At 43.1% G+C, this 18,890-nt stretch overlaps 1 protein-coding gene across 3 annotated transcripts; it reads right to left on the bottom strand.

Moving 5' to 3' along the window:
• Positions 1–627: 627 nt before the first annotated feature.
• Positions 628–18,365, bottom strand: SLC19A2 (solute carrier family 19 member 2). 3 transcript variants are annotated; one of them, XM_028726601.2, is made up of 6 exons: positions 18,013–18,365; positions 13,924–14,394; positions 8,463–8,685; positions 7,510–7,702; positions 4,113–4,254; positions 628–3,493 (listed from the first exon to the last, which is right to left on the bottom strand). In XM_028726601.2, exons 1-6 carry the CDS (start codon positions 18,211–18,213, stop codon positions 3,368–3,370), a joined length of 1,356 nt encoding a protein of 451 aa, XP_028582434.2. In that variant the 5' UTR covers positions 18,214–18,365; the 3' UTR covers positions 628–3,367. The 3 variants fall into 3 exon arrangements, with proteins under 3 accessions (XP_028582434.2, XP_028582433.2, XP_077783294.1); XM_028726600.2 differs by having other exon boundaries at positions 13,810–14,394; positions 18,013–18,363; XM_077927168.1 differs by lacking the exon at positions 18,013–18,365 and adding an exon at positions 17,771–17,791 and having other exon boundaries at positions 13,810–14,394.
• Positions 18,366–18,890: the final 525 nt, after the last annotated feature.

Below are 18,890 nucleotides of genomic sequence, written 5' to 3'. Positions count from 1 at the left end.
TGGAAGCAGGGAAGCAGGAGCAGGGACACTCAAAACGGAAGTGTGGCACCGAAAAAGGAAGTGTAACACTCAAACAGAACAGTTCGGATTCTGAAAAAAGTTTGCATACCAGATACCTACTTCCGGGTTTGCAGCGTTCGATTTCCAGCCGAAGGAAAGAGGGACAGAGGCTAGTATGGCCCGCAGCAACACATCATTCAAGGCACCCCAGGTTGCCACAGTACACTGGTTGAAAACAGTGTACTGTGGTACCTCGGGTTACATATGCTTCAGGTTACATACAGTTACAGACTCCGCTAACCCAGAAATAGTACCTCGAGTTAAGAACTTTGCTTCAGGATGAGAACAGAAATCATGCTCCGGCGGCGCAGAGGCAGCGGGAGGCCCCATTAGCTAAAGTGGTGCTTCAGGTTAAGAACAGTTTCAGGTTAAGAACGGATCTCCGGAACGAATTAAGTACTTAACCTGAGATACCACTTTATATATATTTTCTTAAGCTACAGAGAAGTGTGTTTGATTTATTCTGCTAGCAAAATTTGGGAGCTGGATTTTCTCATGAAATTGTAAGCACTCTTGTTAAGATCATTTAATATAATTATAGCATTGCACTATTAATAACAAGCAAACTTTAAAGAATATCATAAAATAATTTTATTTGATTTAAAAAATAGGTTTGCCACTTGGCTAGAGTAGTGTTTTCCTATTCCAATACCATTACAACAATGCAAGAGAACCTGGAGCCATCTCCAAGCTTACATTCATCAGACTGGATTAGTGCTGCATAACCAGTTATGCAAATTACTACAAGGCAACTCTTAGGCAAGGAAGACATCTTGGTCATCTACATTATATTTAACAGATTTATCCAGAGATGAGGTCTTCTAGTTACGTATTTCAGTTCCTCCCAGAAGGAACACAGAAGGCTAATCTAGAGTTGTGCGCTTTCCATTAACATTCACATTTGCAGTGCAAGTAGCAGATGAAGGGAAGCCTAGAGTTTAACTCTCTCCCTGTAAGTCACAACAAAAAACACCTCTCAGAAGATGCTGTTTGCATACCACAGAAGTTCCCCTTGACACCAAGGGAAGTTTCCCTTGAAATGCAAATAAAAGTAATTTTTATTAGGAACCCAGCAATAGGAGCAAGAGTTAAAACTCCCTCTTCACAGACCCCCAGTCCCAAAGCTGCTCAGGCCTAACCTCAGTGCTTATTTATATATATATATATATATATATTAATGCATGTTAATTACATTCATGAAATGTCACATCTTGGTCCAGAGGCAATAAGAATTTGCTGCTTGATTATAGGTCCAGCTTCCTCTTTTGGTTACCCAACACTTCTCTCCCAAGCTTCTGAATGGGTGTAGATTCTCACCTGTTCCTGTTATCAATGTTTTCAAGTGTGTGTTTAAAGGAATCTAGGATTCACATGGCTATTTCCTCATCAACTTGAGTAAACTGTTACAATTACCTTATGATGGATGGAATGATGGATGGATGGATGGCCTTGTTACTAAGAAATATTAGTCCTGGCAATTTGTACCTAGAAATTGGTTTAGAAGCCAGACCTGCAGGTGGATCTCACCACAAAAGCAACTGCAAATATATTTGGCTATTTTTGATGAGTTAGTTCCTGAACCTTCAATCCGTTGAAAAACACATTTAAAATTAAAATCCAAGTTCAAGCTCTCTGAACGTTAGGGAAAATGGTATGCTTCACATATTATATAAAAGCTAAATCTCATATGATTTCCAGGCTCAGTACTGTAAATTCAGGAGTAATATCCATCCTTTCTTTCCATTTTCCTCATTTGGATTTTAATGTGGCAAAGAGAGCACTAGATGAACAAGTACTGGATACCTAGAATGGACAGGACTCATACTTCACACACTGGTTTTCCTCCTTGCAGAGTACTTCTATCTTGAACATACAACAACCACACCACATGTCTGCTTGATTTACATGAATTAGGAAACACAACTAGCATTGGCCTCCCAAAGTCTGTATACACAGCTAAAGAAAATGTGCAGTCTTCAGGTGTAAAACCTACTTATGGCTTTTAAGTTACATAGAAATGCTTTTCATGTTAAAGTATGTACCACAGACAACAGCTTCATTATTTGGGCTGGTCTAACATCCTTAGCAGCTTGCCAGGAAACAACTCTGCAATCCTGAGGCAAATGCTCCTTGTTACTAATTCATTCAACCCTCTCATTTGCAATTATTTTGCAAGCCACAGGAAGTAACTGTGGCCAAAGTAAGTGGATATGGAAGGGAAGAGGAAATAGAACATGTAATTTAGCAGCATCCCTGTTCCCCATAGTGTTTACAAACACAAACCGTGTAAACACTCTTGCAGTGTAATCCCATTCCACATCCATCCTACAATGGAGGAATAGAATCAGAGATTCTAAATTCTTGAGGATGAGATTTCATCCAGTCAAACGCATTTGGTCACCACTGGAAAACATATTAGCAATAGAGGGAAATGCTAATCAAGGAGGTTTCAATTATCTGAATGAGTTAAGCAAAATAACGTTACTGTTGTGAGAGTTCATTCTCCCAGATGCCATGAAAATCTACTGTGGAGTTGAAGAAAGTTTACAGGGAATGAAGGGGTAACTGAGGTTTTAAGGATGCCAAACCAAGCCAAATTTTCATCACGTGCTCTCTGTGCCCTATATTATTTATGAATGAAGATGTATAACTGACATGAGGTCGGCAGGATAATCCATCTATTTAACCTTGCTGAGCAAGGGTAATCAAAGGAAGCTGAGCCTATAGAAATATCAAAAGGCAGACAAGACATGACCTACTACATTGTGATATGTGTTTGCACATGTATATGATAAGTCTATTCAATATTCATGAGTTTGCATCTACCAGCCTTGGGAGAGTTCTTCTTCTGCTATGTCCAACTTGACTTAAGACTACTTTTGGTATACCTCACTGCCTTAATATTTCTTCTATACCTGCAAAACCCAGCCTACCAAGACCCCCGTAACTGCATGAACTGCATCAACAACACCTTCACTTCAATGGCTGATTTATGGGCTTGCCTGTTTCAGGAAGCAATCAGTAAATCTCAAGGATGCTTCTGACCATCTCTAGCTATGCAGTTTTGACCTAAAGGCATTATCCAAGACCAATGTGTTGCATATAAAATTCTTACTTATGTAAGATATAAGTAAATAAATCTGTTCCTAATTTATGCTACTAATATAGTACAAACATGTATCAAGGACAATTTAGGTAACAGTCTTGAATTAACAGCATTTGGATACATTAATAAATAGGAACCAGCATATTTAAATAGATCCCCCCTTCCCTAGCACAGGGGCTTAACAAGTCCATATTCTTCATTTTAAGCACCATCTGTTGTTGCTTCATTTCTCCTCTCCTTCTTCCAGGATTTCCTGATAATACTGCATGTCCCACTGATCAAGAACACTACTGCTATGGCAGCAAAGTAGCCGGCATAGATCATGAACTGCAGGGAACAAAAAGAGAAGAGAGTGGTGAACTGAGAAGCAAAGTTCACTAACCTAAATCAGGGCCAGTCCTACCATTAGGAAGGGTAAGACGGCTGGTAAGGTAATGTTGCACATCATAGGGCAGTAAAAAGCCAATAATTAGTGCTATCTTCAGCACAATGGGAGGTAGGCAGTCACTATTTGGATTTTATGTCTCAGGCACTAAGATGGCAGGCTGTCTGAGCCATCATTTTATTACAATGAGTAAGAATCACATTTTGTGCTTGATTTTACACTCATCACCCATTTTTGTCAATGCATTTATTAGGTATATCTAAATAGGAAGCAGTCTTCAAGCCAAGCCTGAGAGAAGCTTCCATTTCAAGCAAAACATGTGCAATGGTTTTATCTCCCGGCAACTCATTAAGACAGATAAGCATTCCCAACATGTATTAGAAAATGGGGTGTATGAAGGAAACCTCCTCCCCTCAGCAAGCATAGGACAAGGCACTACCCACCCCCCAATGAAAAATTGTTGCAACCAGAATGACCTCTCACGCCCTGAGGCAGACAAAAGGCTTTTACTAGGAAGGCTGTATACCCTCTTTTCCCCCACCCAGCCAAAATGGGCCTTACCTGTGTGAATATGTCCAGGCCAAGCCCTTTTGCATCAACAACAATCAATGTGAGCAGAGTCTGCAGTGCCAGGGCAATGAATGTATTGACGCCAAAAACAAGAGCATAGCGCTCTACACTTAGATTTGTTGCAATCTGGAAACTTCACAGAAAAAGAAGACATAGAGAGCATGAGTACTAAAACAAAAGCCTCTTTTCAGGCAAACAGAAGAGATCCACACAAGTTAATAATCAAAAGAGTTGGGATCATACAGGATCAGGGCAGCCAGTGTGCTGCCCTCCAGACATTGGATCCCAGCCAGCAACTCTTACCATCCTTCATCAGTGGCTATGCTGGCTGGGGTCCAATTTTTGGAGGGCACCAAGCTGGTTACCCTGGGACTAGATGCACCTGCCCACAGAAATATCCCAATCAGATATTTTAAAAGCAAATGAGTTCTGTATATGGGACCAAGGAAACAAGCTCATCCTCCATCCCATGGCTTGCTTTCATCCCAGTAACTTTTAATCTCAGCCGGGGTGACTCTTATCATCAAAGCCCCCACAGAGAAAAAGATGCTTGGCAAGATACTTGCCTATGGAAAAGTAACCTACACACAGGGAAGAAGTTATACTCTTACCCCGTGCACCTCTTTTGCTTTTAAAAAACTGGATATTTTGCCTCTTTCTACATTGGGAGGGAAAGCTTTTTTTCAGTCCTAAGGCTGCATTCCTTGTCAGCAACCTTTTGGAGACCGCACATGAAAAATGAGCCAATCAATGGATACATGCAGGTCCTGTTTTCTGAACTCAATGCATTCCCAGGAAATCTCTCTTGCTCCTGATTTGTCCAAACCTCTTCCTTCCCTTCACAAGCAGGTAAGGAAGTGGGCAAACTCAATCTGTTCAGCTATCTGAATCAGCTGTTCATGTAGCAAGGTTTGTGTTCAGATAACTGAGATTTCAGATAACCTGCATATACAATTCTACTAACTGCAGGATGCATTCCAGCCACACAAAAGCCAAGAAGTTCTTGCACATCCCTCCATCATCCTTCCAGGTAAGAACGAGGCACTACCACAATCCAAGGACACATTAAAGTCAGGTAAAATTACTTACAGAAAGTGTGGCCTATGGGAATGGGCCTGGCCTGGGGAGAGTCCCAAGAGTCAAACAGAGAGAATGGGAAAATCCCATTTGGTCCTTGAGCCTAAGGTTCCCCACCCCTGCTCTACATGATTAGTGGCAGCTCCAAATTTAATAACACAATGAAGTGCCACCATCATGTGTAATTTGGCCCTTAAATATCTGCATATGCAGTGATCTTATTGCTTCAACCCACAAACCAAAACATACATACACATTGATGTCATTTCCCAGCTGAGTATATCAAAGGGAAAATCAAAGCAGTTAAGCTGGTTGTACTATCCCAGCTTGTTCAATGGAGGCTGACATGCCCATTTGTAAAATGGGAACAGTGACCTAATTCAATGCTGAGGAGGAAAGACGAGGTGCTGAAATATTAACTGCCAGGAGCTCTGGTGATAAAATGACTGATAAATTGCATAGGATTTGTAAACAGTGGGCAGAAGGGAGGAGCCAAGATGCACAATGGAGAGGTGACTAGTTAATCCTGACTACAGCTGAGAAGACTCAATGGGTGGGAAATCAGTCAGTCATTTTTGCCAGCTAAGAATCGCTGCTTCCCAGTGCAGCTGGTAGAGGGCCAAGCAAAACTAGGTTGAATCTGCAAAGCATCAGATCAGCCCAATCTGATGCACATTTATTATGAAGTAACTCCAATCATTCAATGGGGCTTACTTTTCTGAAAGCACACATAGAATTAATTTATACCGAAAATCAGGGTGTTCTTATCTGCATTTGCTCACTGGCACAGTTTTTCAGGGCAAGTTGTACAACAGCCTTCTCTGAAGGCTTTGGGAGAAATGGGTGGTCATCCAGATGTGGTTTTAAGCTATTGGATGCAATAACTCCCACCCAACTCCAATTTTGTAAGCAAAAAGCACTGTTCCGAAACAATAATGAACACCAGTTGGGAAGAACTGTAGCTCAATGGTAGAAAACATGTTTCCCATGCAAAAATCCCAGCTTCAATCCCTCCTGGAAGGGCTGGGAAAGTTCTGTCTGAAACCCTGCAAAGCTGGTGCCAGTATCACTGGTGGGGAGTCTGTGGCCCTTCAGAAGTTGCTGGTTTACAACTCTCGTAATCCCAGACCATTGGCCATGCTGGTTGGAACTGACTGGAATTGGAATCCAGCAAGAACTTGTGTTGAAATTACCAAGATAGCTGATCCAGCTCAGTAGAAGAGTTTTCTTTGTTCCCCCATGTGAACACACAGGAGTCTCTTGATAATGCAGTTTCCCTTCCATGACAATTAAAAGATGAAAGCTATTGATACCCGTGTCCTTGCTATTCTTACTTATGTACTGTCTATAACTACTGCCCATTGCTCATTATTCAGCTACTTTACAGTACCTGCAGTAACTAGGACAATCTGTCTTAGTTTGTGTGCTTTCCTGAACTATTGCATTTCACTGCAAAATGAATTATGCAAACCCACAACATAGCTGATGCATGTGAATGCACTGCTTACAAAGCACTTATTGCTCTTCCTAGCTTTCACCTTTACCCAAACAAATAAGCTTGGAAGAAACCCAACACATGAGGATATCATAATATGGAGAATCTATTTTTAATTCTGACATTTCTGGTTGCCAGTGTCTTACTGGCTGCATGCCCAAAGTCGCAGTCATTTGGCATGACAGCAATTAGATGTGCACCACCAGAAAAATAAAAAGACAAATGGTTGCATAAGACAGGCTGGAAACCCCAGGCCTAGTTTCAAAGTGACACCAGGTATGCAAACCCAACTTTACATCGAAAATGGAACCCTCATCTGCTACATGCAACATTAGTAACTCAATTCAAAACAAAATGTCAGGCACTTTTTCTTACATAACCATAGAATCGAAAGAGTTGAAAGGGACCGCGAGCATCATCTAATCCAACCCCCTGCAATGCAGGAATCTTTTGCCCAACCCATGGCCCTGAGATTAAGAGTCTCATGCTCCACCGACAGAGCTCATGTTTAAATTAGGCCACAGAATGTAAACAGCACAGACTGAATAAAAGTACCCGCTGTTCTTTGCTTATATTACAATTTTTTGAATTCAGGCTGAATTGACCTGATTGACTTGTGCTCCAGCAGACATAATTGAACAAGGCACTGCATTCTAAAATTCAAGAATCTAGATGCATGTTGATTGCCTTTGCTTGTTTGACATTCTTAAATGCAGAACATCAATTCAGTGCTTACAATGCAATACAGCTCTGTGCTGAGTTTACTGAAACATGGATGATTAATTATAAACTGTCAGTTTGCAAAGATCTACTTACGTTGCAATTGTGATGAGCAGCATATAAACAATTCGGAATACTATGTACGAAGCATAACAGACCCAGATGTTATGAACACTGTCCATGATATACACGGCGGCAGCAATGCAGAGGGAAAACATGGCTAAGGCTATCTCGCCCCAGGTAGCCCAAGATGTTTTTATGTGGCCCACAACAAACACAGCCACAGCTCCTGTAAGTGCAAAAAACAAATTAATTTGTATTTAGCTAGCCTTTAGGGCAGGGTTGCCTAATCTGTGGCCCACATCCACCACTCACCCCCCCCCCCAGTTTTTGTGGTCACCCAAAAGACACACCCTGAAATATGTCATTTTACATATATATAATAATAAATTGGGGGGAGACTCCCTGGTCACAGGTCATTGTGGCCCTCAGCCCAAAAAAGTTTAACCATCCCCATTTCAGGGCTGTTACAGTTATATGGTGCAAGCAGGCTTGAGAATTTTGAGGGCAGAGAGAAAACAGGTGGGAGGTTAATGTAGAAATGTTGCCCAGTACTAGCAGTTACAATCATTACTCAATTGTGGTTGTGCACAAAAGCCTGTGTAAGCGTCAGCCTATTGCTCCAACTGGTGTTGCATTGGTCATATTCATGTACCAAACCTGGGCATATTTGCTTGGGTAAAGCTCCTCAGGAGGTTGCTATAAACACTATCAACTCCAGACAGAATTTCAAAACACTAAATTGCTAGCAAAAGCAAGTGAGTCATCACATGCACACATCGTATGGAACTCACTCAACAGTAATTTAAGGGAGTGCCGTTTACGGGAAAGGGTCTCTTGCTCAAAAGAGGAAAGCACCAGTTTTGGCAGCTGCACAACGCACATACCCTGTAGGTAAGGTATGTTTAGTCCTTTATATCCAGTGCTTAACATAGTCCCATAGCATGGCTCTTACCTCTTTAAAAAAAATAGTTACAGAGGGAACTTACCCAACAGTGTGGAAACAGCCTCTACACCACCGTTATAGATCTGAGAGGTCTGAGAAGGAAGCACTTTTTCCCATAGACCTTGAGCATAGTTTATGACTTGGAAGTAACCACATGTTGAGAGCGCCCACCAAACAGACCAACACAGCAGAGGCCGGGACGAGTAGCACCGAAGGAAGTCCTGCCAGAGCTCTTTGATTACTTTCACAATGTCCACTCTCTCCTCCTGCATAGATTTAAAACACACACAAAATTCAGCTAATCTTTCTGTCAGTTACTTGCATGTACAACAGCACAATAGGAAGAATGCAGATCTAAATAGGGCTAAAGATATAAAACTGTCTCCTATTCAAGAAGAAGCACCACCAGAGCACCCCTGGCTATCTTTCCAATAAAAAGATGAATCCATAACAGTGAAACTGAAGACCAATAGTTCAGATACATTCATGGGGTTGGACTAGATGACCCTAGGGATCCCTTCCAACTCTACAATTCTATGATTCTATGGTCCTTTTCTCATCCTGGATTGGGCCCTGCCTGATTATACATGCCACCACAATTCTTTTTGATCTTTGAATAATTGTACAAAAATAGCCTGTTTGTGCTAGGAAAAAAACTGCATGATGGAATCTGGGTAGAGAGGTAAAAAGGTTGTGTGGTGCAGAGAGACATCATACGAACTGGCCACCCAAAATCTTCAACTGTTAATACGTTGCTACCTACAGTATTAAACAAATATAATATTCCTGCTTAGAAAAGAGTCTATGCCATGTATGGACAAAACAATGGGATGGCAGGATAGTGGCTTCAGGTGGAGAATTAGTCGAAGAAATATGCAATTCTGGGGTGAAGATGGACAGCGCTAGTTCCTGCTAGCCATATCCCATATACTCAACATTCAACATGTAGTAGAAAGTGGGTCATTTAAACAATGGGGCAGCAATGGTTGGACACATGGAGAATTCTACAAAAACCACTTGGCAAACCCTGTCCCCAGAACTTCCAAGGCCCGGGGCTTGCAACACTTGCTCAGCCCTGCACACTGCGACTCCCAAACACCCTACAATCGGCTGTAACACATGGACTCCTTGCCTATACTCTGTGCGGGCAAACATTTACACTATGGCTGAGGTCAAACAGCCAAAGGTTCATAGCATGCCAGTTGTTTTTAACAAGGGAGACGAATATTTATATGCTTGATCCCAACTGCCCATGACCAAGTTGCTGTAGTAGGTGACGCATTTGCTCTCTGCCTTAGTTCCTTTCCGATAAATAAAAACAGCCACAATCCCCACGGGATTGCTATGACTACGATCAAGATAAGAATTATAATGCTCTTTGTATATTCAGCTATGGGGAATTATTACAGCCGAACTAAAAGGTGCAGAATGCTAAGCCTTCACCTCCAGCAAAAACTGTACAGATACCCTTTAAGCAATTTAGGGGGAGGGTACAAGAACAGCCAGCCAGACCATGAGGCAGGGTGAGGAAGCTGCCCCCAAGGGCCAACACACCCTTTCCACTACCCAGCTTTGCCACTGGTCTCCCCAGCCTCTAGGGGCAGAGAGGGACTGGCAGCAAAGTTCTGCAAAATGCCTTCCCATGGCTGCTTGGCTGCCATGTGTGGAAGAGAGATCCCCCCCTCCACACATACGTACACACACACCAGCCCAGAGATGGGGCAGGGCTTTGCACCAGCTTCTTTGAAGGGAGAAGTCGATGCAAAGCCGCATTACATGACGGCAGGGGGAGGACCCAGAAAGGATTCACACACACACACACACACACACACACACTGTGAGAGATGCCACAAGGGCTTCTTGAGTAGCCCTCAGGGAGTTTGCCCCCCGCCATTGCAGGAGGCAGCATATTTCACCTTGTGCATACAGAGCGAGGACAATGGTAGCCTAGAAAGCACTACTCCTTGCTGTCAATTGACTGTGCTAGTTATATCCCTGATTAACTAAAATCAGTAGGTCGTTTTCAACCAGGTTTTACTCAGAGTACACCTTTTATATTCACTGACCTAACATAGTCATGTTCATTACTCTGAGTAAAACTTAGTTTAGTATCACCCAGTATATTCCCAGAACAATTTTTTTAAAGCATTGGAGAAGCAGCTTTTCAGAGACTAAACAGGCAACGAACAAGATGAGCAACTTTCCCTCCCACAACTGAAACAAGCAAACACTCCGCTCAGCCCTAATATTTAAAACCACATACTTTTTCAACATACATCCAACTGAGGTAGGGCTGTAAACTAATCAGAATCAGCTGCCATAATTACTCAATGGAGATTTTGAAATACTCGTCAAAAGGTGCCAAAAATACACTGACAATGGATATGCCACATAATCTTAAAAAAGAGATTGTAGAGAGGACTCAGCACCTGCCATCTTTAGTCAATATCCGACAGTGGAAAGCTAGTAGCCCAATCCCTTAGGGAACCTGTGACCCACTGGACATTATCAGACTGTAACTCCCATCATCTCTGTCCAGTGGCCATCCAACAACAACTGGAGTGATACAGGTTAGGCCACATCTGGTTTAAAGCCATAATCAAAGAATGCCTAACCACATCTGCTTATTACTGAAGAAACAAGCTAGGGCACATCCAATGGTACAAGGGAATTATGTTTCTCATGATGAGAGCCAAGCAAGCTTAGCATGCTTAAAATCAATGGAGAGAATGGCTGTACAGTTACTCTAGCTAACTCTTTTTTCCCACAGGGACAAAGCAATGTTTATTAACATTCTATGGCTTTTTAAAATGTGTTTGTGGGAGGGAGTTATTGGTTTGTCTTTTATTTTGTTATGTATCATTTTGAATTATTATGTTGTGAACTGTCCTGTGATCTTCAGATGAAGGGTGGTTTACAAATTTAATCAATAATAATATTTCCTCCAGCTTTACTGATAAAATGGCTAGCAAAGTAATGTCCCAAAGCAGTATAACTGCACAGTAAGACCCACAGCAAGAGTTGCAAGTGGTATGCTGCTGCTGTAGTAATTTATCCCGCATCGGGTCTGAGTGAATGTAACTTTTCAAGGTGAACAAAATGTGATTTGTGAACAAAAGAGAAAGGATAACTTTCCCAACAGTAAAACTCCTGGCAGCTTACGGCAAGTTTACCAGAAAAGGGGGGAAATTCCAAAACTGCCCCACACCTAAGTTCAGCGCCTGTGTTTTACTGAAGTTTTAGATTTTTAAGAGCAGTCAAGCTGTTTTTAGAGAGTGAAAAGCCTATTAATGGCAGTCTAGTTTGTGATCCCTTAAGTGGGACACAAAACATATGCTGGAGCAAGTGCACAAATTCTGCAAAAACTGGCCAACATCAACACCTAGTCACCAACCTGACGCCCTTCAAATGCTGGTGCCCTCCAAATGCTCCAAAATCATGCTGTGCTGACCAGGACTGATGGGAATAGATCTCCAAGGCATCCAGAGGGCACCAGGGCCTGGTCTATAGGGTGCAGAAAAGAAAAATCTCAAATCCTACTTCCCTTTCTCTCACTATCTGTGACTATATGGAGTCCTGAGCTTGAATGAATGGTCTGGGAAAGAGGCAGGTAGGAGAGAAGAGCTGTGTTTGGTTCTGCCTTTTTGACCACAAGTTTGGAGCCAGCATGAGGCAGAACACTTCTGGTGCCTCTACCCGAGGGCAGCACAGTGGTGCCAAAGAAGACGTACTGCCTCCAGTTTCCATCAACTAAGGAAACACCTCAGCACAGGATAAAGAGGAACAACTATAGAGCTCTATACTCAAAGATGGGGGGGGGGGGGGAATGCAGGCCGCCAATACCCTAGCAGACTGATGCAAGATCTGCATGTGTATTCTCTCCTCTCCCACAGAGCCTGCTGCCTGGAATCTATAATCTGTAGGGTTCCACCAGGATGTTTAAGATTATATGTGCTTAGGCCAAGACCAAGCTGTATTTGCAGTTTGCTTGTGTACACAGTCTGCAGATAAGGGGCTTTTTTGCCATTCCCTATAACTAAAGAATCACTTTTTAGAATGGACTTTTTCTCCATTCAGAACTCTCACCTCAACATCAGTGCCCTGAGTAGGCTGGTGGACACAGCACTGACAATACATTCAACTTTCAATGTATAGAATACGTACAAGAATACAATATGAAAACACCTGAGTTGCAAAATGTCAGTAGAAGGCAGGGGTGGGGAGAGATGAAGGAATGAGAGAATAGGAGAGGAGGAGGAGCAGTATTAGCCTATACCCGAATACACTGTTGTGCTAATTTACATAGAACTGAAGAAAGTGCTGCCATCTATCCATACAGGTTCTCTCAGCTTCATGCTAATCCTCTGCTAGGGAAGCAGAGCTTGACTGGGAAACTTTAATTCCATGGAATGCTAAGAGCTTTAATTACCAATTGTAGCCTAGCAAACAAAACAAGAACAAAAACACAGAACCCTTTCTGGCCAAGGGACAGGATTTTTAAAAAGTAATTTCTAGATTTGTTTGCACAATTGCAGAAGTTTGCTTTCTGCTGAAGTGTTCATTCAGGCTTCACTATGTCCTGCAAACTCCTTTAGAAGCATCTCCACACAAGTGTCTCACTTTTTCTCACCCAGTCTTCACTTCATTGGTGGACTTCATCTCTGGACCTAGTTTACCCTGACAATTGGCCAAAACTTCTCCATAGGCTCTCCTAAGAAGCTTGCGGCAGCATCTGTACTTGCAAAGAATGTCTAGAGTTTAAAGGTATCATATTCTTAAGATGGGTTCTGAAGCCCACCTTCAGAAACATACAAGAATACCTGTTCTTGGAGCTACCGCCTGCCCTCCCCAGCAACAACAGATTCCCCAAAAGAATCTGCTTTCTTCTCTCAGGCCTTTTAAGATCTTGTTTTTAAGTTCCTATGGAATGGTTAGTGGTTTTGGCATAAGCATTCGATGGTTCCAGTTTCTGCACTCTGTACAGCATTTGATTATGCTTGATTTTTGTATTTGGCTTTTATGCTGGCTTGTTTTAAGCGATTATAGGTTTTTATTGTAATACTATATTTTTCTCCCTTTGAATACCTAGAAAATTCATTTAACGAGGCATCTCATAAACAAGAATAATAAATTGGAAGTTAATAAAACTGGCATATTTGATTGGCCTGAACTTGTACGTGTTCCAGGAGGCAATAGGACTCCACTGCCAGAGGCATGCTGAAGATCACATCCCCAGAATTTAAAGTGATCAGACACCTGAAAACCCAATGAACTGCCCTGACATGCCACAAGCAACAGACAATGTAATGGTCAATTAACCCAACAGAGATTTTCTGTGCAATGAGAGAGCTGCACCTTCCATTCCCCTGGAAAACAGAATTATTGCTTACCTGTTGCACTGCTGGATGCTCATCATCTCTATTTAAAGGGATCTCCGATTCAACATCTTCCCACCCAGGAACCCTCTTTAAGGCAGGATCTACAACCTTCGTTTCCTTACTGACCTGGGTGCTTGACTGGCGATGGTGAAAGAAAAGGCTTTTCTGTGGCATGGGCAGAAACCAGGCCATGGCGAAGGCAACGGACACGGCAGTGAGAGAGATCACATTCAAATTGAACAGAGGCCAGTCAAATACAGACACCAGGATTTGTCCAGAAACAGAGCCCACTGTAAAACCCACAAGTGTAGCACTCCGACAGTAGCTTGTGACTTTTTGATACAACGTTAGGTCCACAACGCTATAGATGTAGGAATAATAGGCAATTTCTGTGGCAGTCACCAGTCCATAGAAGAACTCCAGGAACTGAATAGCCAGCAGTCCTTCTGCATAAAGCAGCATAAACCATGTCACTATAAGGCTTAGTCCTTGTAGAAGGATGACAGGCTTGTAGCGGAGATAGTCTGTTGCCAGGAAGACAGGAAAGAGCAGCACCAAATAGGAGTAAGTCCATACTGGATAAATTTCATTGAAGACCTAAATGAAGAAGAAAAAGATATGAACATTTGTTAACAGAAAATTCATATTCTAGCAGGTGTAATTTACAGCTCTTTCAAATACAAGCTTTTGCGTAACATCAAACTGTGCAAGGGGTAGTTGCCAAGCAAATTCTCTCTACAGCCAGAGTCCCTTAGAAAGCATGGAGCATCTGATGGCATTTGGTAGTCATTTCTAGAGGGAAAATGGAGAATGAGAAGAGTATGCTTGCTGGTCCACACTGCAACCTCACTCCATCACCCCAGTGTGATTGTAGAAGAAACAACCTCAGGAAGAACAGCTATTTTTTTCCTCATGTTTCCCTATTCATGGTTTTAGGATGGAGTCAGAGATATCCTGCTCGGTTAAGGAAAGGATGAGCAACCTGTGGCCTTCTAAAACTTCTTGTTGGACTCCAACTCCCACTAGTCCCAGGCTGCATGGGCAATATTCATGGCTGATAGGAGTTGCAGTTCAACTACAGAGTCAGAGACTCCCCATCCCTGTATTCAGGCTCCACCCCACCGACCTTTACACACAGCTGCAAGGAATTATTTTTATGTGTTCACTGCATAAATATACACCTGTGCTGGCTAGAGTGGGGGAGGGAGAAGAGAAGGTAAAATAGGTTAAGAAGAGTGGTGCAAAATCAAAGTTTCAGAAGCAGTGCCTTACTAGAGTTGGCTGGCATGACACTTTATTAATCTCAGGCTTGGACGCTGCATTAGTAGTACAGGCTGATATTTCCAGCTTAAAATGGAAAGGAATTGCTGAAACAATTAACAGAAGTGGAATACAAAAAGGGAGGTGTGAGGAGGTTGTTGAAATAAGTGAATGAAAGATAAGATACTGAAATTGTTTGATGTGTTTTAAATTGTTTTTGTTTTGTTTTGTTTTGTTAGTTTAATGTGTTAGTGTTATGTAGTGTTTTTGTATTGTATTGTATTGTTCTTTTTTCTTTTTTTGTTGTAGTGTTTAAATTGTTGGAAAAGTAATAAATATTATTTTAAAAAAAGAAAGATATTTCCAGCTTAAAATGTACCAAATACATACTGAAACAGAGTGCACGTGGGGTTAGTTGGAAAAGGCAATATGTAGAAGATGACCCTGTAATGTTTACAAGCTCATTTGCACACAAAAATTATGTGTTGTTGTTTTTTAATCTTCACTACGGAGAACAACCACACAAACCTGGAAGAACAGAACTGAAAATACGGAGTCACACACAGCTAATCGAAACGACAGTCACAAAAGATTTGTTGCAAGAAAGATCAAGATGTATAAAAAGGAGCAGTGTGCTAAGTGGATAAAAACTTGTAAGACTGGATATTTCAGAACCTTATCACAAAATCTCCAGTCAATTTTGCTGTCATCTGCAACAGTCGGCATAAAATCCTTTGCAAGGACTTACAGATTGCTAAAGGTTGAGACAGTCTGCATTATTTCATTGTCATTATTCATAAAAGGTAAAAAAAAATCCAGTTAAAAACTGATAGAGGTAGGAGAACTATGGAACTTGTTTCATGATTTCTACTTAGCAAGCATCCAAGTGACAGCTGTCCTACGCATTACAACCTTGCAATACCTGTCTCCAAGGGCAAAATTTTAAAAGTATGGTTTCTCATAAATAAGTCCTATTCAGATCAATGGGATTACTCCTTGGGAAGTATGTTAATGATGCAGTCTTCAACCAGCAAAGGTCTACCTGTTCATTATGGTGCATTACTGAAATTGGGCCTCTAATTGTTTCCTGGACGGATTTTCTCCCTACTAAAGGTGTTCAGCCCTTTAATGACTAGTTTCCGAAATTCAAATGGCATTATTTTCCTGTCCTGTTTACCTTTGTTTTTATTAGCTTTCCTTCTGCAAAAAACAGAAATGAATTTACTTATTTTTAAGAAAATGACGGTCAAGCATGTGCACTCTCTCCAAAACGCAGGCAATACATCCCTTGGAAAACTGAAGCAGGGAGCAGGTGCCAAAAGCGACCACAGGTTTAGATGAGGTTGAAGGCCAGCAGCACACCAACTGCAGATTCTCTCAACAACTTTGAGTCAACCAGCTTGTGCTGATGATGATGGGCAACAAAGGTAAGCTCCCCAAGCCCTCAACCAAGGGTCAATAATGCTTAGTCCATGCAGGATGGCCTAGGGCTGCAGCTTGGAAGAATTGCTGCAGGCCAAGGCTTGAATGAGAAAACACTAAAATGCAACAGGCAGCAACTGAAGTCTCCATAATAACTGAGTGAATGACGGCAATTCCATATAACAGTTACAGTAGAAGCAAGTTTGATCTAGGTGAGGGATGGGCAGGAGATAGAGCAAGATCTTCTGGTAGGAATTATATCACTCATTTGCACTACCGCCCTGCAAATCATAGAATCATATAATTGTAGAGCTGGAAGGGACCACAAGGGCCATCTATTCCAACCACCTGCAAAGCAGGAATCTTTTGCCCATGGTCGGGCTTGAACCCATGACTCAGAGATTAAGAGTTTCATGTTCTACCAACTGAGCTACAAATATAAGGTTAAAAATTATGAAATGGGTCTCCAAATACATGTTTGGGTTAAAAGAGGGTTCTGGGTCTGAAAAGTTTGAAGCATATGGCTCTATAGGATTCTGCAGTAGATCAACAATGATTTTTTAATCCAAGTCTGGCATAGCTGAGTTGGTAGCACGTGAGACTCTTAATCTCAGGGTCCTGAGCCTGAGCCCCACTTTGTGCCAAAGATTCCTACATTGCAGGGAATCGACCTAGATGATTCTTGGTGCTCCCTTCTGACTCTACAATTCTATGATTCCAAGTCGTCTAACAAAGGATTATACTGTATACTCCCATTATACTGTACTTCTGAAATTAAGGAAGGAGAGGTGATCACATGAGGAAAGGACTTTTCTTAAATAAGGATTATGAGCTATATTGATTTCTGGCACTCAAAATAAATGTGTGGGTTTCTAAGTGCATGCCTTTTGCACAGGGGTGCAAGATTCCAGTCAAAAAATAAGTAAGTAAACCCCACATGCCCACCCTGAGCTGCCAACCTCTGCATACTATGCAATATACCAGTGACAGCAGGACCCCATCGCAGGCTAATGGCGCAAGAAAAGTCCCCCTACTTTTAGTAACCGTTTGGCAAGTGGAAGTCAGAAGAGCCACCTGCTGCTGCTCAGGACAGTGACAAACTTTCCCGCCGCGAAATCCTCTTTCCCTCCCGCTTCCACCAAGGGGATCACGCGCTTATGAATCTACCCGTAATTCTTGCAGTAATTCTGACTTCCCCTATAGCTCCAGCAGCCAGCCATTCATCCATACCGAGTCCCGGGAAGCTTTAGCTTTCCAAACCAAGGGGGGTCGGGGGGGGGCTTCAGCCTACCTGGCAGCCATACCCGCAAAAATTCGGCGCTAGGGAAGGGTCCTCTGCACATGCTCGAGAGCCCTCTCTCCTTAGCAGGACCGACGGCTGAGGCGGAAACACAAAGCCCCGGGCTACTAGCACTGAAGGGACAAAGCCCTTGTCTACAGAGCTCGGTGGGGCTTACTTCCGAGGAGACCCCCGGACGAATCTCCTCTTCGGAACGCTCCGGACTAAAAATGCCGCCGCCGCCCCCGGAATACCTGAGTCTCGGTGAGGTTCTTGTCCGGCCCCAACAGGTAAGGCGTGAGGAAAGGCTCCGACGGCCGCAAGCTGGCGAAGAAGCCGTAGCCGCACAGCACCGCCGTGGGCAAAGCCCAGCCGAAGGCGCGCGGAGCCCGCCCCGCGCGGCGAGGCAACAACACGCGGGACCGGAGCCCGTCCAGGACACCCTGCGCTTCCATCCGACAAGCCCCGCGATGGGGCGTCTCCGCGTACGTACGTCCCTCTCTCCCTCTCCCCCTCTCCCTCTCCCTCTCTGAAGCGCGCCGCTCGCTCGGCTCGCACAAATCTGCGCCGCTGCCCACGCGGCCGAGCGCCAAAGGCACCTTGGCCCTGCGCAGTAGCGCGCGAGCCAGGCACGCCCCGCCACTTCCGGTGTCGGTTCGGGATTTTTTTTTTTTTTGTGGTGGTGGGAGCGGGGGGTGGAAATCTCCGAAGTGCGATGCGGGGGCTCAGGAGGCGGTCGTTGATTTGGAATTTAAAGAACTGCACCTTTGCTGCAACCTGAGAGGTGTGGCTTGCGGGTGTCCCCACACCACACGCACATAGATACACGGGGCTCTCTAGGTTTTTTAATAAACATATGCCTTGCCAGGGGCTTGAATAACTCAGAGAAGCTATGAGCTGTGCCGTGCAGGGCCACCCAAGACAGACAGGTCATAGTGGAGAGTTTTGACCAAACGTGATCCACCTGGAGGAGGAACCGGCAAGCCACTCCAGTATCCCTGCCAAGAAAACTCCATGGACAAAGACAACAGACATAGATATGCTTTTCCCACTAGTGAAATGGGAGTGATAGCTGGACCTTAAAGAAGGCTGATGGCTGAAGAATTGATGCTTTTGAATTATGGTGCTGGAG

Source organism: Podarcis muralis, chromosome 4, assembly GCF_964188315.1.
Source record: "Podarcis muralis chromosome 4, rPodMur119.hap1.1, whole genome shotgun sequence".
NCBI lineage: Eukaryota > Metazoa > Chordata > Lepidosauria > Squamata > Lacertidae > Podarcis > Podarcis muralis.
This window is presented reverse-complemented; position numbering and strand designations above follow the sequence as displayed.

Excerpts from the sequence above, each read along its gene's own strand:
- SLC19A2 (XM_028726600.2), bottom strand. The coding sequence starts at position 18,213 with ATGGAAGCGCAGGGTGTCCTGGACGGGCTCCGGTCCCGCGTGTTGTTG. Across the intron at positions 14,395-18,012 it reads AGAACCTCACCGAGACTCAG|GTCTTCAATGAAATTTATCC; the intron begins GTATTCCGGGGG and ends TTCTTCATTTAG. Across the intron at positions 7,703-8,462 it reads GGCTGTTTCCACACTGTTGG|GAGCTGTGGCTGTGTTTGTT; the intron begins GTAAGTTCCCTC and ends TTGCACTTACAG.